The sequence below is a fragment of the Bubalus kerabau genome, chromosome 20, assembly GCF_029407905.1.
Source record: "Bubalus kerabau isolate K-KA32 ecotype Philippines breed swamp buffalo chromosome 20, PCC_UOA_SB_1v2, whole genome shotgun sequence".
Lineage (NCBI taxonomy): Eukaryota > Metazoa > Chordata > Mammalia > Artiodactyla > Bovidae > Bubalus > Bubalus kerabau.
The window spans coordinates 48,292,423-48,317,420 of NC_073643.1; the positions used below are offsets into that span (position 1 = coordinate 48,292,423).

General features: G+C 40.2%; 1 protein-coding gene across 1 annotated transcript in view; it reads right to left on the reverse strand.

Annotated features, from left to right (window-relative positions):
- Positions 1-24,998, reverse strand: part of CACNA2D3 (calcium voltage-gated channel auxiliary subunit alpha2delta 3) — a 908,562-nt gene that overhangs the window by 615,049 nt on the left and 268,515 nt on the right. Inside the window, exon 4 of the mRNA XM_055556946.1 lies at positions 9,475-9,534. Coding sequence (XP_055412921.1) covers positions 9,475-9,534 — 60 coding nt within the window. The remainder of the gene's footprint in view (positions 1-9,474; positions 9,535-24,998) is intronic.

Sequence of the window (24,998 nt, forward strand, 5' to 3'; positions counted from 1 at the left end):
GAGTGATACTTTGGATAGTAAAGTAACTCAAGACAAACTGTGCACTTAAGTTAAAGATACCTATTGTAATCCTTAAAAGTCACAATTAACAAAGCATTTTAAAAGGGAGATTAGAACTTTCTTGGAGGATGAGGGTAACATCTCAGTTTATGGAAGTCCCACAACCTAGAACAGGGCCTAACAGGTGCTGAATTCTGAATAAATTTAAATTAAGCAACAAATATAAGTAGAGTTTTGTTCAGTCGGTCAGTCATGCCTGACTCTTTGTGACCCCATGGACTGCAGCACGCCAGGCTTCCCTGTCCATCACCATCTCCCAGAGCTTGCTCAAACTCGTGTCCATTGAGTCCATTGATGCCATCCAACCATCTCATCCTCTGTCATCCCCTTCTCCTCCTGCCTTCAATCTTTCCCAGGATCAAGGTCTTTTCCAATGAGTCAGTTCTTTGAAGCAGGTGGCCAAAGTACTGGAGTTTCAGCTTCAGCATTAGCCCTTCCAATGAATATTCAGGACTGATTTCCTTTAGGATGGACTGGTTGGATCTCCTTGCAATTCAAGGGACTCTCAAGAGTTTTCTCAAACACCACAGTTCAAAAGCATCAATTCTTCAGTGCTCAGCTTTCTTTAACTCTCACATCCATACATGACTACTAGAAAAACCATAGCTTTGACTAGATGGAACGGACCTTTGTCAGCAAAGTAATGTCTTTGTGTTTTAGTATGCTGTCTAGGTTGGTCATAGCTTTTCTTCCAAGGAGTAAGTGTCTTTTTAATTTCATGGCTGCAGTCACCATCTGGAGTGATTTTGGAGCCCCCCTCTCCCCCGCCAAAAAATAAAGTCTCTCACTGTTTCCATTGTTTCTCCATCTATTTGCCAGGAAGTGATGGGACCGGATGCCATGACCTTAGTTTTCTGAATGTTGAGTTTTAAGCCAGCTTTTTCACTCTCCTCTTTCACTTTCAACAAGAAGCTCTTTCAGTTCAGTTCAGTTCAGTCGCTCAGTCATGTCCAACTCTTTGCGACCCCATGAATTGCAGCACGCCAGGCCTCCCTGTCCATCACCAACTCCCAGAATTCACTCAGACTCACGTCCATCGAGTCAGTGATGCCATCCAGCCATCTCATCCTCTGTCGTCCCCTTCTCCTCCTGTCCCCAATCCCTCCCAGCATCAGAGTCTTTTCCAATTCTTCACTTTTTGCCATAAGGGTAATGTCATCTGCATATCTCAGGTTATTGATATTTCTCCTGGCCATCTTGATTCCACCTTGTGATTCATCCAGCCCGGCATTTTGCATGATGTACTCTGCATATAAGTTAAATAAGCAGGGTGACAATATACAGCCTTGACGTATTCCTTTTCCTATTTGGAACCAGTCTGTTGTTCCACATCCAGTTCTAACTATTGCTTCTTGATCTACATACAAATGTCTCAGGTGGCAGGTAAGGTAGTCTGGTTTTCCCATCTCTTTAAGAATTTTCCACAGTTTGTTTTGATCCACACAATCAAAGGCTTTGGCATAGTCAATAAAGCAGTAGATGTTTTTCTAGAACTCTCTTGCTTTTTCAAGAACTCTCTTGCTTTTTCAAGAGTAAGAGTACATATAAACATATGAATAAAATAAGTAACAGGATAGGCAGTGATAAGCACCATAAAAAAGGGAACAATAAAGTATTATCAGAGTTAAGAGGTGACAAAGACTATATTATATAGAAAGCAGACAAAATAATTGTAATTTTACACTTATGGAACACACAGGTATTAGAGGTTCTCTGTTGTTACACACACACACACATAGATACACTGTGCTATCCTTTTTGTTCCCCAAGCTAGAACATTGTTACTCTGTGGAGAGGTTTCTTCTAGCTGTGGAGGAGGTGAATCTAGAATCGCCACTCCATCAACACTTCCTCTATCCCCATTAGCAGTCACTCCCCATTTCGTTATTTTCCTGTCCTGGTAACTTACCACTACTCTTCTTTCTATCTCTACAGCTGTGAATATTCTGAATGTTTCATATAAATGGAATCACACAGTATGTGGCCTTGGATTTGAAAGGAAGTGTGTGTGGCTACAAAGGACCCATGAGGGATCTGGCTGTGATAAGAATGCATTGTGTCTTGACTGTCAGTGTCAGCAGACTGGTTGTGACTATGTGTGACAGTTTTGCAAAGTGCTATCTTCAGAGGTAACTGGGTAAAGGGTACATGGCATATTATTATCATACTATTTCTATGTTACTTCCTAGAACTGAATGTGGTTCTACAGGTATAAAACTTTTGCTAAAAAAAGACTTAATCTTCAGGGATGTGTAGCAAGGTCCCTTGAGCTCGCAGACTAGGCAAGGTCTCCTTGTCCTGAGCTGTGATAATATCTTGTACTTCTGTTTCATGTCATTCATCATGATCAAAATTTGAAAATTATTTCTGTTGTCATGGCTTTAACATCTGTCACTCTTATTAGATAATCTCAAGTTCCTTGAGAACAAAGACAACATCTGTCTAGCTTGTGGCCATAACCCTAACCTAGTACCTGACCCATAGGACATCACTAATAACTATTTGTTGAATGAATCCTGGCACATCTTAGAAATCATCTAGATATTACAATTTGTCTTTTTTGGATAAGCAATCAGTTATTTGAACATGTAAATAGTCCAGTTGGACCAGAACTATCGGAACTTACTTTTTCAGACCTCTAGACCGAAGTACTCTCTGTACAAGTTATAATGTTCTAGCCAAATACACAAAAAAAGACAGTATGTGTAACAACAGAGAAATGACTTTGACTTTTAAATGCTCACACTTAACGATTCCTCAGAAACTATTTACACATCAGTCTTGTGAATAAATGACATGTGGCAAGTCCTAATTAAGAAACATCTAATGTAAGATCTTAAAAGGCAGAAGACCGTGACCCTTAGCCAAGCTAATAAAAAGAAAAAAGAAAAGCATGCTCTGATAAATTAAATCAGAAAAAAAGGTGATTATAAATTTCCTTCTCTTTTCATCTATTTCTCCTCTAGATGTGAAATGAACCTTATCTCTCTTCTTTAGTGCATCAAAGTTGATGAGTTATCTTTACAAAAACTTCTAATTCCAATCCTATTTCCAATTCTGGGTTCTGGGTCTTCTGTGTTCCACCCTGTTCCTCAGAAATGAGCTCAATACCTCATTCTGTCCAAGAGCACAAAGACAGATTGGATCTTGACAGAAACACGTGAGAAACCCCGCAAGGACAGTCATTTCCTGCACTCAGGAAGTACTTCTGCTAAACCTGTCCTTTGCTCTCCTTCACAGCATACGGGTTTTCCCCAGGGCAAAGCCTTACTTGCCAGCAGGGAAACACTGCTCTGGTCTGTTGTTTGCCGGATGCCCTTCCTAACCCTTCCGAGAAAGGCTTCCTTCTCCCAGTGGCTAGTTCTAAAGGGGCCTCTGGGCCTCTGGAGCCACCCTCTCTATTCCCTGGGGTCTCCTTCAACACAACCTCCCAATGCAACAGGCAGTGGTAATGAGGTGGAAGAAGATGCTTTAGCAAATATCACAAGCCATCCCCAGCCCAAGATATCCCATTAGTGGTGGTCTCTACAACATTTCCAATCCACACCCCTCACCCCTCTCTGAAATCAGGACACTGTGTGTGCAAAACAGGCAACAGCAGCTTGGCAGTGACCAGGAAGGCATCTCCCCAGTTCTTTCCACTCACAGTTTGTTATCCTTTTGAATGGCAACAGGCTTTTTTTTCTTTCCCCGTACTACTTACAAAACAATAAAGAAAAATTATTATAGAAAACTTTGTAATCAAAAGTTTTCCACAGGATACACAATTCAAAACCACAATTTTTTTTTCCCCCACTGTGCAACAGCTCTGTGCAATTGGCACTTACTTAAGACAGCTTTAAAAGAAAATATGTTTGCAGTTCAAAGATAAGTAAGTTTTTAGTAAACTGTCGAAAGGACTTTTTTCTTCTTTGCTGCTGGTGGAAAAATCCAAAAGAAAGAGTAAGTAAGAGGAGGCTTCTCTTTGAATTATACTACACGTGAAGACCTAGATTGCCAGAAATTCATTAATAACAAGAATAATCAGGGCAAGCGGCCATTCCTCACCATCCCACTCTTGTCCTGAGTTAGGTTTTGCCATCAAAATAATGAGAATAAAATGCTAAAATTATCATATGTGATTAATTAAGTTATTAAACGGCTTTCTTATAATTTTCAATCGCATACAAGCCTTACATTAAAAATCTATGTTAATTCAAAGTATGCAATTAAAAATAGGGAAGATGCCATTTCAACAAGGCCTCCTTTTGCATCAATTCTAACTGAAAAGTGTTCTAATGGCAATATCAGGCAACAAAGAACAAAACCAAGAAGCCAGTCTGGAACCCATAGGACACCCGATAGCGGAGCAAGCTCAAGGCTGAAGCAGCACTAGCGTCCATGAGAAAGCTTTCCAGCTGGCGCACCCATGCAGCTCTGGTTTGTGTGAAGGACGCTGCACTGTGGGTTGCTCACATATGCCATCCTTTCAAGGCTGTATTTTGCCTGTTGCCCAACATAATTTTTGTGAAGAACTAACAATTCAGTGCCACATTTAAGGACCTACAGAAGGGATTACCAATGTCAAAGCTGTAAGTCCATAAGGAAAGGGTCAAACCTCTGCAGAAACTGTAAAGAGGAAATTTAAATGACAAATAAAATTACAAAATGATAATTCTACAAATGAAAAACAAATTATTCACCTTTAAAGCACAAGATGGTGCAAAGACATGAAGACTCCAACCTAAAGTGAAAGAGGCAGACCCAGCATTTCTTTTTCATTTTGGAAACGGGGTGGGGGAATAGGGGCTAACATTACAGAACCTGAAGCTGCACGGTTTAGGAAATTTCACAAAAACACTTTTTTTTTCTGTAGGAAAACAGACTCCCAGCTCCTTCTGCTCCTCCTTAGTTAGCTAACAGCACGGGAACCTCCTCAGCATTATTTCATGGTGAGCAGATGGTAGTCTGAAATTTCTTTGATAAAAACAATCTACTGGCAGGGGTTGGAGAGAGGTCAGCGGAACCCAGATTAACAATTGATTGGCTCTAATGAACCGTCATAGCAATAAACTCAGAGCCCATACACAGACAGACCTGCTATTCCAGGAAAAGCAATGGGGCCGACACCCAAGCTGTTAACAGACTTGCACGTAACAGCATCAATGTTTCAGAGCTTCAAAACCTTCATCTAAGCAGACATACATTCTTGGGTGCACATCTATTTTCTCAAAGTCTTCTCTCTTCCACTTTTCCACAAAAGCGCATGTGATTTACTCTGACCCGGAGAACATTCCATCATGGTCCAGATACTGAATGACACTCTGTAATATTGACAGATTATTTCAACATCTACTCTGTGCTCAAACCACAGCTGTAGCCTCTGATATTCCTCTTGTACTTATACGGAACAGATGACAAGGGGAGAGGAAAAGCTGAGCCCATCATCTTTGTCCCCAAGAGAACAAAAACTGTAAGAACCCAGAGACCTATTCTCTCAGTCTCTATACTTTCGGAGAGAGACGCTCATGCTGCATCCATGTTTCCATCACCACACTTGACAAGAGAATCAGTGTGCTGCCCAGAATTTTATTGTAAGGGTTCAATCACAGGAAGGAAGTCAGAGCACTCTTAGAAAATCACAACTGCTTCAAAGGCACAAAAAAAAAAGAGAGAGAGAGAGAGCTCTTGTTAAACTAAACCACAGAACATTTTCCTCTCCTGAAGGAAAAACAGTTCTATAAATCAATTAAATCATTCCTTCACTCACCCAATTACTTTTTGAAGACAACTGATCTCAAAATAAAATTGACTAATCAGTCATAAACACCTGATTTTCCAAGAGTCCTGAGTTCCAATAATCTTTTTCAATCTCTTACAAACTTACTTCTTCCTCTGGGACCAATGAATCCAAACGTTCAACCTAGAAAAACTCAAGAGTAAGGACATTCTCTTGCATAAGCACCATACAGGGGTCAAAAATGAAGAAATTCAAAATTGAGACAATATTAATGTCTAAAGCACAGTCCATATTCAAATCTTTGTTTCTGGTTCCAGATCTTATTTAGGATCATGTGTGTTTGCATTCAGTTGTCACGTATCTTTATTGTCCTTTAATGCTCCTCAAGCAAAATTTTGATGATATTTTATCATAGTTAGATTCAGGTTATCAATTTGAGACAAGAAGTCTACACAAGCAATATTTTATTTTTCCTGGCTATCACATCTGAAGGCACTTTGTCTCTTTGTCCAGTTATTTATATTAACTTTGATTACCTGTTTAAGATGGTGTCTGCCAGGATTATCCATAATAAAGCTATTTTTCCTTTGTAATTATTAATAATAAGCAATTTGTGGACAAATACTTTGAGATTATCAATGTCCTGTTCTTCATCAAACTTTTACCTGCCAATTTTAGCATCCCTTGGAGATTCTTGCCTGAAGCAACTAGTAACATAATTTTATAATGCCATCATTTTTTCTGTATTCAGTAGTTGACAATGTACTTACTATAAGGGGCTTCCCAGGTGGCTCAGTGGTAAAAAATCCACCTGCCAATGCAGGAGTTGCAGGTTCAATCCCTGGGTTGGGAAGATCCCCTGGAGGAGGAAATGGCAACCAAATCCAGTATTTTTGCCAGGTTAATGTCCTAAACAGAAGAGCCTAGCAGGCTATAGTTTATGGGGGCCCAAAGAGTCAGACCAGAGAAGGCAATGGCACCCCACTCCAGTACTCTTGCCTGGAAAATCCCATGGATGGAGGAGCCTGGTAGGCTGCAGTCCATGGGGTTGCTGAGGGTCGGACACGACTGAGTGACTTCACTTTCACTTTTCACTTTCATGCATTGGAGAAGGAAATGGCAACCCACTCCAGTGTTCTTGCCTGGAGAATCCCAGGGACAGGGCAGCCTGGTGGGCTGCCATCTACGGGGTCGCACAGAGTCGGACACGACTGAAGTGACTCAGCAGCAGCAAAGAGTCAGACATGATTTAAGTGACTGAGCATGAGCACAACTGTATTCTAAGACAGGGGTCTCCAACCCCCAGGCCATGGATCAGTACTGGTCCATGGCCTGTTAGGAACCAAGCTGCACAGCAAGAGGTGAGCAACAGACAAGCAAGTGAAGCTTCATCAGTATTGATAATGCTCCCCATTGCTCACACTATCTCCTGAACTCTGCCTCCTGTCAGATCAGCAGCAGCATTAGCTTCTCACAGAAGCATGAACCCTAAATGCAATGCACTTAAATCATACCGAAACCATCCTTCCACCTCCCATCCGTGGAAAAATGATCTTCTATTAAACCAGTCCCTAGTGCCAAAAAGGTTGGGGACCACAGCTAAAAGAGCTTTCCCTTTTCTGTTATTTATGTATTTGTCTATTTACCCATCTGTTTGTTTATTTGCGCTTCCCAGATGGCGCTAGTGGTAAAGAATCCACCTGCCAAAGCAGGAGACACAAGAGATGAAGCTTTGATCCCTGTGTAGGGAAGATCCCCTGGAGAAGGAAATGGCAACCCACTCCAGTATTCCTGCCTGGTAAATCCCACGGACAGAGGAGCGTGGTGGACTACCATCCATGGGCTGCAGAAAGTCAGACACTACTGAGCAACTGAGCATGTGGATTGTTTTTTATTTATTATCAGCTTGAACTCACAGATTCTCATCAAATTAAGTTGATTTGAGTTGACTTTCTGTCAATTACAACCAGAATATTGCTGAAAAAACTTCTGGAACTCCCAAGGAGCGATAGAGAGTTTCCTTGGCAAGGCACTGAAAAGGTCCATACAATTGTCACACTTGCAAAGGTGCTTCCTAATGCTTTCATTAAATCCCTTCCAGTCCACTCTAGGAAGTTCAAATCCTTGAAGAAGAGGCACACTTCAGACAAATGTAGCCAACAAATGCCCCCTCGTTCTTCCTGGAGCCACCAAGCAGGTAAGGCTATAGGAAGACAAGGTGCTTCTTGTTATTTTCAGCTGACTCTGCCCTGTGTAACTCTGCTCAAAGAGCAAGGCTGTCTGCCCCATTCCTCTCCAGGTGTTACTGACAATCCCCAAGGCTTTTCCCACCTCTTCTTGGAGCCTCTGATGCTTAACTGCATTCTTGGTTCTATTTGCTTCATACATTCAGTGTTATGACTCAAAATGACTGTTTCCTCTCCAGACCCATTCTTCAAGCTTCTTCACCAAAAGTCTCAGAAACTCTGAACCAAATCAACTACAGCAACAGTTAGGTTCAGTCAACGGTGTGTTACAGCAAGAAATCAGAAAACTAGAGACAGTTATTAGAGGTATTCTTTCCCCCAAATTCCACCCTTATCACCTCACCATTTCTCTACCAAGTACCCTTTCCATACAGCTACCATCCCTGGGTTCTAGAAACCACTCCCTCCCCTTGCTCCTTCAGGCCAGGTGTGTGGCTTGCCCCAAGAATATAACACCATTGCTTGTTGGTTTCTTTTTATCATGCATTTGCAAATATTCTCATTATTAAACTTGCCTCTATTACTCCATTTGAGTGGGCATTCTTTATCAACAAGGCAAAAATTATAGATGGAAGTGATGACAAGAAGGACACCCCAGGGACAGAGACACAGTCAAAAGCTATCTTTGGTATCAACATCTTTTTCTGTGCTTGAAGATTTATCTTTTCCATATGAATGAAAACATGGCAAAATAAACACTATTTCCTAATTGTGAGCACATGGCACTAAAAGAAGTATGTATGTTCTAGCAAAGCACAGCCTTAAAGAGTTAAGATTCACTCCTGTTTTGCCAGCAGTGAGGAAAAGTCACAAACTCAAAATGACAATACAGATAAAATTTCCTTCTGGAAGGACCCAAAGGAACCTCAAAGTATTATTCAATTCATTCCTTGCCTTTTACTATGTTTTCTATATACATGGCAGCATCGAAATCCTTCCCAACCAGATACATGTGTGCAATGATTAGATATGAGACTCAGTATAAGAAACTTATTAAGCAGATGTTCAAATCCAGGTCTGTGAATGATGTAATTTTAAAATATAATTAACAATAAATTCAAGGTTAGATCCATATGTTCTTTCAGTCACTTAAAATGCAGTCACGGAAGAGGGATTTGGATATATTCTGCCATCCATCTTACCAATTTATCATTGAAAGCTCTGGTGATTACTGTCAGTTGACTGACTAACTCGCCCAGAATTAGGAGTTCACTGAAACCTGGTTACATGCATGTAGTATGCATTATCACCTGTCATTTACACAGTGGAAAATGGTTGAGGATCATTGTCCTATCTTGTTAAAAAATAGGTACATTTATTTCAACTCTGTATCATACTCTAAAAAGCCTCCTCCCCAAACATCTGAACCCTGGTATTCCCAGTATACCTAGTGTTTCTCCGTTAGCAGCAAGCACAAAAAGCAGTTTAACTCAAACTCTAATCAGTTACCTGCAAGTCGGCATCAAATTCATGTTTCAGGTGTGCCTCTTCCGCAGCCTCCACAAGACGCTGGAAAGACAGAAAGCAACCCAGAGTCAGAAGTGTGACCTGGACCCCACCTCAACATCGTGAAAACACTGACATTTCTCCACTGCCCCAAATGCCAGGTCATATCATGGCATGGAAACTGTGACCTGCTGCCCACGCTCCCACGAAGCTGAAAATAACATCAGTGTCAAAGTCCAGTTTCTGCTTTCATCACCCAATCATATATGTACATAAATGCACACATGTTCTGTATCCCTTTCATAAAAATTCAAAGACACTGGCTCTTGAGGCCAGATATGGACTCGGAAACCTACCTAGAAAAGTATATTTCTTAAGCACAGAAAGCCCACGGTCAAGATTTATTGAATTGAACTAAGTCCAACTCTAAGAGGGCTTTCTTCCCCAGTGGTATGGAAACGGTATTTATTTTAATTCCCTCAATCATTTAAGGTCAACTCTTTATGCACCCAGCTCTGGTGCATAATTATCAGGTAACATTTATTTGAAGTTAATGGTACATCAATGCCATCTTGACAATCTGCATCCCAATAAGAAAATCACTAAAATTAAATCAATAACTAACAACTATAAATGCACAACTGTTGTTACTCTTCTTTGCCAATGAAATTCAGCCAATACATATTGTTATGAAACAATTTTTATAAAAGTCCATTTAATGCCAATCATTTACTCTTTAATTTAAAGTTACCAAAAATAAGTTATTTCTACCCATGAAAATGTAAGCTATAGGATATTGCAGAAAACTCATTTAGTGAAATAATATTTCATTGAAATTTTATTGAATTTAAAGAAAAAATTCAGATCCAGGTAAAAATTAAACCATTTATATTTTCCCACAGTTATTCTTATAGCTTATGCTGTCTTTAGCTTGCTTTTTGGACATATTATAGAACTGAGTTTAACAGGCCATGTTTCAAAAATTATGACATTAGATTAATCTCTAAATGATCACAAATCAACAGATAAATGTTCCATGAATAATTATTAAACTGGACATGGGAATACAGAGGCTGAAATATATTTGGGTAAGTTGGGCACCAGTAGAAGCCCTAAAGCCCTCTCTCTCCAGAGGACATTTAAAGAAAGTGACAGGTCAGTCAGAGACAATGCTGCGCACAGAATGGAAACTGGGAAGCGTGGCCAATCTGATTTCCCACACTCCCTTCAGATAGTTGGGAAGAAGCTTCTCCTTCTCTGCTCAGTCAAAGAACAGATCCCAGGAAAATATTACAGAGCCAGAGCCAGAAGATCCAGTGCCAATTCTAGGGAAGGTACAATCCCCTACCATTGGGAAATCTGGGCAAGCCCTTCCCCACTCTAATCCTTGGGCTGGTTTCCTCATCCCAAACATCTGAAAAGACAATCCCAGATCAGTGGTTCTCAAAGTGGAGCCCCTCACCAGCAGCATCTAACCAGAGAACCTGTTAGAAACTCACATTTTCAAGTCCCATCCCAGTCCTACAGAATCAGAAGCTCTGGGGCTGAGCCCAGCAAACTTTTTTTTTAATATCTATTATTTTTATTTATTTGGCTGCACCAGTAAGTGGGCATGTGGAATTTAGTTCCCCAACCAGGGATAGAACCTGGTCCCCATGTGTTGGGAAGCAGAGTCTTAGCCACTGGACCAACAGGGAAATTATCCTAGCAATTTGTGTTAACAAGCTCTCTGGATGGTTAAGAAGCTGTTAAAGTTTGAGAGCCACTGACTACAAATAGCACTCATCCCAGATCCCCTTGTAATGAGCGTCACCAACCTTCTAAGGTTTCCCCAACCTCATTTATCTTTTTAAAAATCTGTGTGTGTCTATATACATATACATATAGATGTCTTTTCACCATAAGACATAAAATACTTTATAGGAGAGAGGCATAAAATAAAGATAATGAGAAACAGAGGAAAAGAAAGAGACACGATCTACATAGACTGGACACACTGGCCCAACTTTCAATGGGCCTTGGTCTTTTGGGAAACATCCTGGTCAATGAAGCTTATTAACATCCTGTGATGATTTGACACAATTTGCAAATGTATGAATGTGGACTCTGAAAGATAAATGACTGACAGAGATTTAAGAAATCTGTGTTTGTGTGAGCTTATTTTTTTAATCATTGTAACAGATTTAGAATGTATATGCATGTACCATGAAATCATTTACAAACTGTTATAAGGTATGTATAATATTATACATCTTTAAACACTTACATATCAAAAAATCCATTCATTTTGACTGTGTATTTACAGTCATAGAAGTTGTTTTCTCATGGTGTCTAAGTACTTCGAGAACCCAGAAAAGAAACTGCAATGAAATGGACAAATGATCAAAAGATAAAAACAAAATAAAATTTCTTAATGAACGAGACAGAAAATATTGAAAAAAGTGAAGAATTGGAAACTCAAAAAACAATAAAGCAGTATAGGACCAACAAATAAGAAACAGGCAACTAGAGGTTATCATGAAACAACATAGCATAAAATGCATTTCATATAATGTTTTATTTACATTTATATTTATGTATATCTCATACATGCCATCAGAGAAGGCAATGGCACCCCACTCCAGTACTCTTGCCTGGAAAATCCCATGGGAGGAGGAGCCTGGTAGGCTGCAGTCCATAGGGTCACTAAGAGTTGGACACGACTGAGCGACTTCACTTTCACTTTTCACTTTCATCCATTGGAGAAGGAAATGGCAACCCACTCCAGTGTTCTTGCCTGGAGAATCCCAGGGACGGGGGAGCCTGGTGGGCTGCCGTCTATGGGGTCGCACAGAGTTGGACACGACTGAAGCGACTTAGCAGCAGCATACATGCCATAAACAAATTTGTGTATAGAGCTTCCCTGGTGGCTCAGTGCTAAATAGTCCGCCTGCCAATGGAGGAGATATGGGTTTGATACCTGATCTGGGAAGATCTCACATGCCACAATGTAGCAACTAAGCCCATGGGCCACCACTACTGAGCCTGAGCTTTGGAGCCCAGGAGCCACAACCACTGAGCCCACATGCCACAGCTACTGAAGCCTGCAAGCCCTGGAGCCCGTGCTCTGCAACAGAAGAAGCCACTGCAATGAGAAGCCTGAGCAATGCAACTAGAGGAGTAGCCTCTGCTCGCTGCAACCAGAGAAAAACCCACAGAGGAACAAAGACCCATTACAACCAAAAACAAAGTAATTAATTAAAATATCTTTTAAAAAATCTGTGTATGGCATAACATGAAATGTATTTCAACTACAAATACTGCAATACAAGCCACAGGGCACAAGAAAATAACACACTAGAAACAATTCTATAATACTGTACAGACCACTGACACCAGCCTGAACACTGTTCTTTGTGTGGAGCAGTTGAGTCCATGAGAATTTGAATCCTGCTGGCTGGTTTTTACGTTCATTTTCAAGTTAAATCTGCGGCATGCCTTTTTTTAACTCAATTTATCTCACACATTTCTTGTTTCCATAAAGATATTTTCCCATCATGCTCACTACAGAGCTTTAGGAGAAATGATTCAGAAAAAGTTAGTTAACTGGCAACCACACATAATACTGTCTCATGTGAAGCATGGAAGTACTTTGGAACAGGGCTCTTGGAAAGGACATATCCTCCTTGTGATGGAGTTATCCCAGTCTGCACTCTGATGCCAACGGGAGACAAGCCTACATTACATGAGAGAATTCAGGGGAACCCCTGGCCTCTCCTGCACCAACAAGAATAGACTCAGTTGCTATACACAGTGATAATGACAAAAAGCACATCAAGAACCATGAACACCTTTTGGAAAGAACAAAACATTGTCAATCTTTCTCAAAACACTAGTATAAAGATAAATGAATTATAAGAAATGTTATTTAAGAAAGAAATCATGTGCCATAAATTTACCTAAAACAGAGCAGTCCTGGAGACAGTGTTCCCATTGTTAATAAAATAAAAATAAACTGAATCATCATTAACAAAATCAAAACCACTCAACTTCCAACTCTTGCTTACCAGCAGAAAATAATAGCCCAGAGTGTCCTTTTCTGAGCAAATATCCTTATCATCTAAGTCAAATTAAGTATGTTTTTAAAATAATTTTGATTATTACTTGCAGGCAAGGAAAATCAATTTAAATGTGCTAATATTTCAGTAATTATATAAGGCACTGCCACTGAGCCTGAGGAGAACTGTTACTCTATCATATCTATTAGAAAGGCAGTGTTCTTTTAATAATAAGTTAATTTTCTCTTGTATGAATTCCTCTTTTGGCTTTGCAGATGGGACTACAGAATTGTGTTTTTTTTAATTAAAACTACACACTGGAAATAAAAATGGTTTTGAAGACTGGTATTCAAAATTGAGATCTGAGAAAGCAGCAGTTTTGTCCATAGGTACACCTTCCCCCTTAATAACCAAGCATTTCCTTACTAAATAAAAATGATAACAATATAGCAGAATATACATCCTGGCCTTGAAACAAAGCACCTACAAGCTAAAAACTTGCAATTCATCAATTGATACATACTACATTGACTTTTAAGATTTCTAAATAATTCTTCCTTTTTAGTGGAATAAACACAAAAGTTAACTTTATATATATAAAATGCTAGAAGCCATGGACCATAGATAGTATTTATAGCTCTGGTGAAGGCAAAACTGCCAAGGGGAACAGCAGGGGTATTAAGGCATTTCATTTAAAACCACATCTTATTTCTTGTTACAATGACTCCACATATATCATGCAACAATACAGAATGCACAGTCTCCCTTCTTCTCCCCTGAAAACACTGAAATCAAGGCTAGCGTTAAAGACACTGGAGATGTCACACTCTCTGTCATGGTCCAGAAGGGGGAAAATAGCACACCAAGTCAAAGTAAAAATTGGATCAGAAGAAGAAAATGATTTTTTGTTCTACTTGTATTTCATTTTTTGGTTCCAGATCTTTTTGGCTTAAAAGGAGAAAAGATGGAAAGAAATACGCAGTGAAGAGTGGGGAAAGTAATGGAAAATACAATTCCACAACCAAAGTAACTTATTACTGGAACCCTACTGATTCTATCAGGTGAACAAATTGTGCACAAGTGAAAAAAGTTTTCAATAAATATCCCTAAAATTGGAGCAGGGACAATTATGGCCAAAAAGCCTTTAAACAGAAACATAAAAACCATCTGTAGGACTTCCCTGGTGGTACAATGAATAAGAATCTGCCTGCCAATACAGAGGACACAGTCTTGATTCCTGGTCCAGGAAGGTTCCACATCCCGAGGAGCAACTAAGCCCATGAACCACAGCTACTGAGCCTGTCCTCTAGCGCCCGTGAGCTGCAGCTACTGAGCCCATGTGCCGCACCACTGACACCCGTGCACCTAGAGCCTGTGCTCCGCAACAGAGAAGCCCACATGCCAACAACGCAAAGCAGCCGCCACTCGCCTCAACTGGAGAAAGTCTGAGGGCAGCAACGAAGATCTAGTGCAACCAAAAATAAACAAATAAGTCAATAGATTTTTTTAAAAAACACATGAAAAGCAAAGAAAAATGATATTTTTATTTCTCATATTAAAGATAAAAAGCTTTGGCTTGTAAATTCTATGATCATGGGATACAGGAATTTTAACAAAAATTTCAAACTATTTAGTATGTCTAGTGATTTCACTTTGTGTTTTACAAAGACATTTAATGCTCATATTGGGTTTTTATTGCCCTTTTTCTCTGAAATGAGTACAAAATTCTTTCTCAAATAATGCTTAAATTCAACTGAAGGGATGCTAAGGAAGATCTGTGGTCATTTAACATAGCGCTAGTTATTAAATTGTCTTTAATACCAGAAAAAAGATCACGTGACTCTTCCTTCAAATCAACAAGAGCTAAACTTGCAGAAAAGCAGCTAAATGGGGCAATCAAACAGAAGCAACAATCACTGTCACAACCACACCCAGCGTGATACGGTTCATCTTTTCCTGACACAAACGATCATCAGCTTTTGTTTTAGGGACTGCCAATGAGTGGGATGGAGTAAAAGTTACATGCTGTGCCAATCAGTATGTACAAAAGGTGATCATTATCCTAGTACCATGTTACCATCATGTCTTAAACTTGACATACTGACCACCTGAAGAGATAAGGACAGAGGAAACCCAGGTTCTCTCTACAGTCACAGATTTCAAACTCAACTGATCCTAGAAATAAAAATGAAAAATCTCTATTCTCATTAAATGCCATCAGTTCATCAAAAGATCTGTCCAGAAATCTGGACAAAATGAGACTGATTTGTCCCAGGATTAATTCTAAACACTCCATCCTTGTATGAAGAGTCAGAAACCAACAATTTAAGAAGTGTCATGTTGGGGGGAAGAGTAAGATATTTAAATTTACATTTTCACTCCATCTTTTGTTAATCTCTTCTCTTCTCCAATCTGGATATAGTTTTTATCACTCTGTAACAGTGTAGATTAGGGCTCCCCAAGAGACTCAGTGGTTAAAGACTTCACCTGCCAATGCAGAAGACTCAGGAGATGTGGGTTCAATCCCTGGGTTGAGAAGATACATGGGAGAAGGAAACAGCAACCCAATCCAGTATTCTTGCCTGGAGAATCACATGGACAGAGGAGCCTGGCAGGCTATAGTCCGTAAGGTCACAGAGTCGGACACGACTAAGCGCACAGGCAACAGTGTAGATTAATCTTTGATGCTTTTGTAGCTAGAGTAATTGAAGGACTTGTATCACCAGTGAGCCATGGAACATCATGAGGTGGTTTACAGAGGGTGGAGGACATGCATAAAGAAAATAGCTATTTCCCTATAAACATCTAAATGAAAAATCATAGTAACAATAAGCCACAAAGCTTCCCCCCAAAAATTACATTTAAGTTGAGCTCTAAAGGAAAGTGGGACGTTGCTAAAAGAGCATTCAGCCCAAAGAAACATAGCAAACACAGTTTTAGAGGCAAGAATACTTTTGGGACTTTGTTCTAGAAACAGCTGGATATCAGAGACCTATGCAGAGACCACATTAATGGCTGGATTACCATCAGCTAGTGAATCAGGGCAAAAGGAATAACCTGGAGAGATGGACACCAACTAGACAAGAAATCCAAGACATCTTTCCCTCCTACTCTGAAACACTGAAGCTGAAGTTAGAATCATATCTGAGTCTAATAATATTCAGTAATCCTTATTGATACGAATGTTTTTGCTTTTCAACTCAATAGCAAAGGCACATATAAATCACCAGCTATCAAGATGATCGTTCCTTTAGAGAAAAACAACTTTTAAGGAGCCTTCATTATTTCTTTGTTCCTGTACAAGAAATAAGCTTTGTTGCACATGAATGAACATTTTGTATAAAATGACCTTCTGCTTGAAAGCTGCAAAGATTGCTTCTGCTTTAAAAACAGCAAACATTTCAAAGTAGATTATAAAAGCTAATCTATAAAGTTTCCAGAGAAAGCAGGTAACAGAACAATAGAGTAAACACATTGTGTGTATGTGGGGAGAGTTTTCTTTCCTTCCTCCACCCCATCTCTTCCTGTCTCCTTCAGATTGCATAAGGCTACACCAACCTTTTACAAGACAAAATAAGCCTAGAGTTTACATCAGAAGACTGGATCACAATCAATAACAAATTATCTTTGTTTCCACAGGAGATACCTGTTATCAATTTGAGGCTGATTCGATTAATAACTGTTATCAACATGAGTGGCCAATTTCCAAACCAAAGCTATCTCATTTTACACCTAAGGCTGCATTTGCCAAAATGTAACATTTGCAAAACTATTGAACATGGAAACAGCCAAACTGCTCAAAAGGCTACCCAAGGGCCAAAGCAGCTGGGAGGAGACAGAAAAAAAAGACAGTCTTACATTTCAGCCCAAGCAAGTTTTTCCAAATGATCCAGCATTTTAGAATGTGGTCTTCTACGTAGGTATCCTCCTGGCAGTGGTTTATAGAGTTGGATTATCAAAATCAAGGCTATTTAACCATGAACCTTGTAAAGTTCCCTCTGAATCCTTCAGTTTTAAGATAACTGAACTCTTCCCTTCATGGGCAATGGAACTGTCATTAACTTCCTGAGAGGGTATAAGTCCAGTGTGAAAAGAGCTATGATATTAAGTCGGTTTAAGGATAAACATATCCCACAATGGAAATCACCTATCACCGAGGGCTCTGATCATGTTGAACAAAATTTTGTTCCAGCCCTTAATTACATCTTTCCAGGGCTGACTTAGAGGTTTTGACCAGAATCCACAATGGCAGAGCATTGAGGATACTGTCCAACTAGGTAAGGAAGATGGGAGCATCTGCCTAAGAAAAGAAAGATAAGATAAGGTGCAGCCAAGTTAAGAAGGTGATAGTCCTGGAGAGAATGTCTACGGTACAGAGAGTTTCTAATTCTGGCTGCAACAACAAGTTCCCATAACTTCTGTTCAATTTAGTTTAACAAGTATTTGTTGAGAACCTATTAATCAGAACAGCAACAAGAACTGAGTGGGACACTAAGAAAGAGATGACTTAATCATGGCTCTGAGCTTTTGGCCTTTTAAACATTACAGCTCAATAGAATTAGAACAGTCTCAGAGCCCAAGGACAAAGGTTTGAATACAGATCTTTCCACTCAGTAGCTACTTGACTCTGAGAAAACCTTAACTTCTTTGAGTCTTGGTTTTCTTACCCTGTGAACTGAAATAATACCATTTTTAGTCTGTATTTCCATGTGTGAATTTGATGAGCATGTACATGCAAAACATTTCCTGAAGAATTCCACACAAATGTAATTAAGCTATCATGGTAATGGGGCAGGGGAGGAGACAAAATTTTCAAGCATAACACAGTTTGACTGAACAGAAAAGACCAGAGTCTATGATTCCCATGGTTGGCTCCCATGTGGGGAGAACTTGGAACAGCAACACAAGTTCACAGTTACATGGAGGTTATGTGAAAGTTAATTCTGCTGCCAAGAAAAGGACTCCAAAATCTGTGTTCTCAAACACAAGGCTGTGTGCCTGCTCCTTAAGGACTGGCTTTCAGAATCCACCAGGCTTTTTTTAGCTTCAACAGCAAAATCTGTGATCAGTCGGGTGAAAATGGAATGAGGCAAGGGCCTTTATAAAGTTTTGACTGATGTCCTCAAAATGGCACAAACACAGAAATTAAGCTGTTTGCCAAAGAAAGCTCCTTTGACGGATGGTACCAGTGCGACACAGAACAGGACAGCGACTATGGCAGGCAGCTCCCCGCCCCTGGGCCCCAACGATAATCAGGGAAGGAAAATTCCCTTTACCCTTGAAAACAGAGAAATACTGAACAATTTCCGTGTCTAACAGAGTTTACCTACTCAGATGGATTTTTATATAAATATGATGCAGGGGAAAAGCTATTTCAATTCTGTTTCTATTCTCTCCTTGTATCCACCCATCCAGATGTTTACCAGGCAACTTCAGTTTGAAAGGGAACATATTATGTTGGTCCAAGAGTAGGCTCCGGGGTCAGACAACCTGACTTGAATCCTAGCTTGAGCTACTTCATTAGAGTACTCTGGGCAAAAGTTCTTGGTACCCAATGAATGTCCATTAATGTCAGCTCTTATTATTATTGCTGATGATAACAAGACAATGCTGATGATAATTAAGTATATGAGAAGAATTACACTAAAAGCTGGGCCATGAGGATGACCAACACATTCACAGTTCAGCTCTGAGGAGAAGCAAGTATTTATAATTAGACAGTGTACTGTGGGCTCTTACAGGAGGTCCCACAAGGAGATAACAGCAAATTATTTAGTTTCACATTTCCTATCCCAGGGACAAACTGTTCTAACTACTTTAATCAATTAATCCAGTTAATCCTCACAGCCATCCTATAAAGGACAGCACATAGCTTTATCCCAACTTTACACATGGTAGAACCACAGAGCAAAGAGGTTTAAGGTGTTATGACAACTCAAAGTAAGGAACTCAAAGTAAGATAACTCTGCCAGGGAATGGGGTACCAGTCTGGGGAAGGTTTCATAAATGATGTGACAGTGAGTTTGAGTTAAAGGCTGAGTGGAAGTCAGCCAACTGGTTAAGAGAAGTGATGGGAGACTGAGCAAGAAAGGCTCCAAGGAAGAAGCCTCATGAGTCTGCAGAGTGTGTTGGTGGTTTGGGATGGGGAAGGCCAGTGGTATGGGGAGAAGGGTACAAAGAGGCAGGCAAGTGGGATTCATAGGAGCAAGGGCAAGGAGCAAGGCCAAGGAACACTATGTTCTGTGCACTATAGTCAGGGTGAGGAGCAAAGAGGTCTGATTGGGCATAAAAGCAACATGATCAATTCTGAAACTGAAGTCATCTTTAAAGTAATTTGGTAGCAATGATTTAAAAAGTAGATTATACTCCTATATCTAGATTGGAAGGAAAGAAGGGAGGAGGAAGAAAGGGATGGATTTGAGGCAAACCAAGAAAGGAATGCAGGGCGAAGGAAGGTTTTAAGATGAAAATATGCTCACACTCTGTGAGCAGTAATAAGCAAGGAACAGTAATAAGAACCATCATGAAAAGCTCCCTGCAGGCCCAGGTCAGGGCAGTATTCAGATACTTCCCAAGGACCAGAAAGCCATCAGCAGGCCTCCAATTCAAAGAGCCTTAAACTTAGATTTCCTGCATTAATCTCCTAAAGACAGCACAGGTATAGTCACAGAGAAACCATAGCACTGGAAGAAGATGCATCTCTTTCCTGGACCACACAGCCTATGGTGCATATAATTTTTCTTACTGTATCCTTTACTTCTTAGGAAAAACTCAATCACATTGTATAAGCACTCTCTGCTTTAAAAAAAAAAAAAACCACAAAAAAACAGTAATGTGTTAAATGCAAATATTTAAAATATACCCCAGTTCTCAACTCTGTTTTGTCATTAGTTCCGTATAGTCAAAGCTATGGTTTTTCCAGTAGTCATGTATAGATGTGAGAGTTGGACCATAAAGAAGCTGAGCATCAAAGAATTGATGCCTTCAAATTGTGGTGCTGGAGAAAACTCTTGAGAGCTCCTTGGACTGCAAGGAGATCAAACGAGTCAATCTTAAAAGGAAATCAACCCTCAACATTCATTGGAAGGACTGATGCTGAAGTTTAAGCTCCATTACTTTGGCCACCTGATGAGAAGAGCTGACTCAGTGGAAAACACTCTGATGCTGGGAAAGATTGAGGGCAGGAGGAGAAAGGGGTGACAGAGGATGAGATGGTTGGATGGCATCACCGACTCAATGAACATGAGTTTGCGCAAACTCTGGGAGACAGTGAAAGACAGGGAAGCCTGGAGTGCTGCAGTCCATGGGGTTGCAAAGAGTCAGACATGACTGATCAACAACAACATTTCTTAACAGACTGGGAACCTTGAAAAATGAAAACGGGCTGGGTCCCTCTTGACTTTTGAAGGACCCTGAGTTATCAGACCAAGTTGGCTTTTACTTTTCTAAGGTAAAGTCAACCACACATACATATGTGTGAAGCTGACTTAAAATGAAATCAAGAATAAATAGTGAAAAATAAGACCATTCCCGTGATCTTGGTCCCCAAACATTTTATGTAAGTCCCTTCCTTCAGTGTGCTCAGAAAAGGCCCTCCTCCAGAAAAAGAAATAAGATCCTGAAGCCAGCATTCTAAACCCTGCCTGAAACTTTCCCCAAAAATGACTGCTTCAACTTAAGATACTGGGCAGCAAGGGGAGCAATCCTGGAGGCAGGATCCTGTCTGTATATGAGCCATACAAAAGCTAAATATGAGCTTTTAAGTCCACTGGAAGCTGAGTAAACCATGGGGATGGTTCTGAATGAAGTGTGTGTGCCTTCAACTCATCTTCTGTTCTCTTTCCCTTCTAATTCTTATATGCCCCTTTTGTATTCAAGGAATGACATTTTCACTATTTGGAATCAGGCTTGCCATTTTAAAATTCCAAGGATGAGGAGCCAGCTTAAAGGATAAGCTGGCTTTCCCTTTTTTAATGCCCAGGTAATGAACTGAAATTACATAGAAGATTTGAATTTTATAGAAAGGTATTCATATACTTTATTCTCTCTGCTTCAACTCTCTTTCTCCTCTGTCAACTTTTAATTATAACTTTATTTCAAAATGACAATCAAGTAAGCAGATATATGAACACATGCTAGTGGTAAAAGATTGGAGGATTTTTTTTTTTTTTTAATGAAGAAAAGACAGAACTAACAAAGGGCTGATTCCATAGTACCAAAAAGTAAACTAAGACCAAAAACTTAAATTCTTTCACATGTTTATGAAATTCATTTGTACACCAGGCTTGCTTTTTCTTTTTTTTCATATGGAACATTTTTTAGTCTTTATTGAGCTTGTTACAATATTGCTTCTGTTTTGCCTTTTGGTTTCTTTGGCCATGAGGCATACAGGATCTTAGATATCTGACCAAGGATTGAATCCGCACTGGCTGCATTGGAAGGTGAAGTCTTAAACTTTGGACTGCTAGGAGAGTACCATTGACCTGCTTTTGACATTCATCATGCTTTGCTCACACATACTCCCTCCTGATTGGTCAGGCCCTTCAGTTTGGAGTCTTGTAACTTTCCGATGCTCTTACAGGACTCAAACAAAACGGGCAACACACTGACAGTCTATGTTTGCCTTTCTCCAAACACCCAGACCCTAGACACACACAGCAGTAGTAAATTCAACCACATGAAATGTCCACTCTGTGAATACAAAGCAGTTAAATCTCAGCAAGTCTGTGCAGTTTCAGCAAATACATTTGGAGTTTAGTAGGCTTTAAATTCCCTTTAATAGTCTAAAAGAGCAAAATTATTTTGAGCAAATTAAGAGTTTGACGAAGACACAGAAGATGGGAATGAATACAACAGAGGCCCTTCTTTGTGCCGAGCACTTTACACTGTTTGCCCACTTAGCCCTTGGGGAACCATCCTTATCACACAGATGAGAAACAGTTTTAGAAGGTGAAGGGACTACCCCAAAGTGATCCAGAAAATGAGTTATAGTGGGAAGAATGACACTCATTTTCCAGTGACTGTGAAGATGGGGAGATCCCAGCTGGGAAAAGGATGTTGGATTTCATTATCCTCCCAGTCTTTTGACCCTTCCCCAAAGCCCTTCAATAAAATGGCTTGATTCCCTCCCCCAGCAAAGAAACTCAGGACACTCCCACTTGGCTAAACTGCTATAAACACTTGGATCATCAGTGCCAATGTGGACACCCTCTATCGTGACATGGATCCTTGGAACCATGGCCACTAGCAGCTGCCTCAACTGGTCCTTAAGCAAAGACTTAAGTCTAACAAACAAACAAACTGATGACATGATGTCTTGATTGGATCCTGACTGTCATGACTATTAAGCTTCAAACCCAGGTAGAAAGAGGCGTAAGAGCTAGACTGGAGGAAATGATATACCCTCATATCTTTTGCACTGTATCAGAAACAGTGCCTGCCATCTAATTATCTGACGAAAGAAAAACAGACTGATGTCCTGGTCACAACTTTTATCATGCCCCAAAACAGGGATGCAAATCTATCACTGAGGGGAAAAAAACACAATCTGATGGGTGACCATTACCTATTATCTCTCACAGCTCAGTGATCCTCCTTCAGGCGTGCAGACCTTTTAGAGAACTCATCTCCATGGTGACAAGGATTTTGCACAAGAGTCAAGACCAAACATCTAGTTTTTGATGTGATGGGAGAGGCAGTAATCTTATGTGGTCTGAGAGCAGCTGCTCACACGTGTCGTTTAGCCCAAGTTCCACTTGATCCCCACGGGGCGCCGAGCAGAATCCGCTCAGTAGGAGCAAGACGCTGAGCAGGAACAGGCTGCTGCACCTGGAAAACACAGTCCTCCCGCTGCACTGTCAGTGCCTCCTGAGCAGGAACCAACAGACAGGACCCCAGCCTTCATGGGCTTATGTTGGAAGAGACAAAGAGAACAGATGCAAACAAGGGAACAGATGCCGTAGGTCACATCAGGTAAGAATGAGGGTCATAAAGATTATAAAACAAGGTGGCACGGTAGAAAGTGACAGGGGCAGGAACGTTTGCGGTGCTCAGAAAAGAGATTCCCACAAAGTCAACATGTACCTGAATAACAAGAAGGAGCCCAAAGGCTATCTGGGGAGGAAAAACAGCAAGTGCACAGGCTCTGAGGTGCTGGCTACTTAACTCAAACACAGATCCACAGTCTGAAACCCGTGGTGCCAGCTGTGCCTAGCTCAGGATTATTTGAATTTTAGAAAGGTAAAATGATGCACATATCACACATTTGTTACAAATCACCCCCAGTGAGGGCTGAGGAAGTACCCCATAATCAAATATTAATACTTCTATAATAAGACATATGATTATTCACATTAAGGAGAACAAATAAATATTATACATAACCACCTGTTAATTCTGTTCATTTCCACCAAATGAGTTATGAAAAAAGTTTCAACTTTCAGAGCTATCTGTATTACAAACTTGGAGTATGAGTTTGTGAACCTACTCAAACTTGAAAAAATTTAAGTTCATAGACATTTCTCAACTTTATGTTGCTGCTGCTGCTGCTAAGTTGCTTCAGTCATGTCTGACTCTGTGCAACCCCATAGACGGCAGCCCACCAGGCTCCGCCGTCCATGGGATTCTCCAGGCAAGAACACTGGAGTGGGTTGCCATTTCCTTCTCCAATGCATGAAAGTGAAAAGTAAAAGTGAAGTCACTCAGTCGTGTTCGACTCTTTTTTTTTTTTTTTTTTTTTTTATTTTATTTTTAAACTTTACATAACTGTATTAGATTTGCCAAATATCAAAATGAATCCGCCACAGGTATACATGTGTTCGTGTTCGACTCTTAACGACCCCATGGACTGCAGCCCACCAGGTTCCTCCGTCCATGGAATTTTCCAGGCAAGAGTACTGGAGTGGGGTGCCATTGCCTTCTCTGCAACTTTATGTTAGCCACAAAGTATTCTCAGCCCTTTAGCTTGGCTACCACATGAGTCAACAAATCACCAAATTAAATGAGGAAGGATAGATCAAATAAATGCAAATGAAGGAGAGATCTTATTGGAGTGATGAAAATGCATACACAATGTAATGTGAGTTATACCTCAATAAGGTTGTTAGTAAACACCCTCTTCCAACAACACAAGAAACAATATAGCAAACATCCTCTTCCAAAAACACAAGAGACGACTCTACATTTGGACATCACCAGATGATCAATCTCGAAATCACTGATTATATTCTTTGCAGCCAAAGATGGAGAAGCTCTATACAGTCAGCAAAAACAAGACCGGGAGCTTACTATAGCTCAGACCATGAACTCCTTATTGCCAAATTCAGACTTAAAGTGAAGAAAGTAGGGGGAACCACTAGACCATTCAGGTATGACCTCAATCAAATCTCTTACAATTATACATTGGAAGTGACAAATAGATTCAAGGGATTAGATCTGATAGAGTGCCTGAAGAACTATGGAGGAAGGTTCATGACATTGTACAGGAGGCAG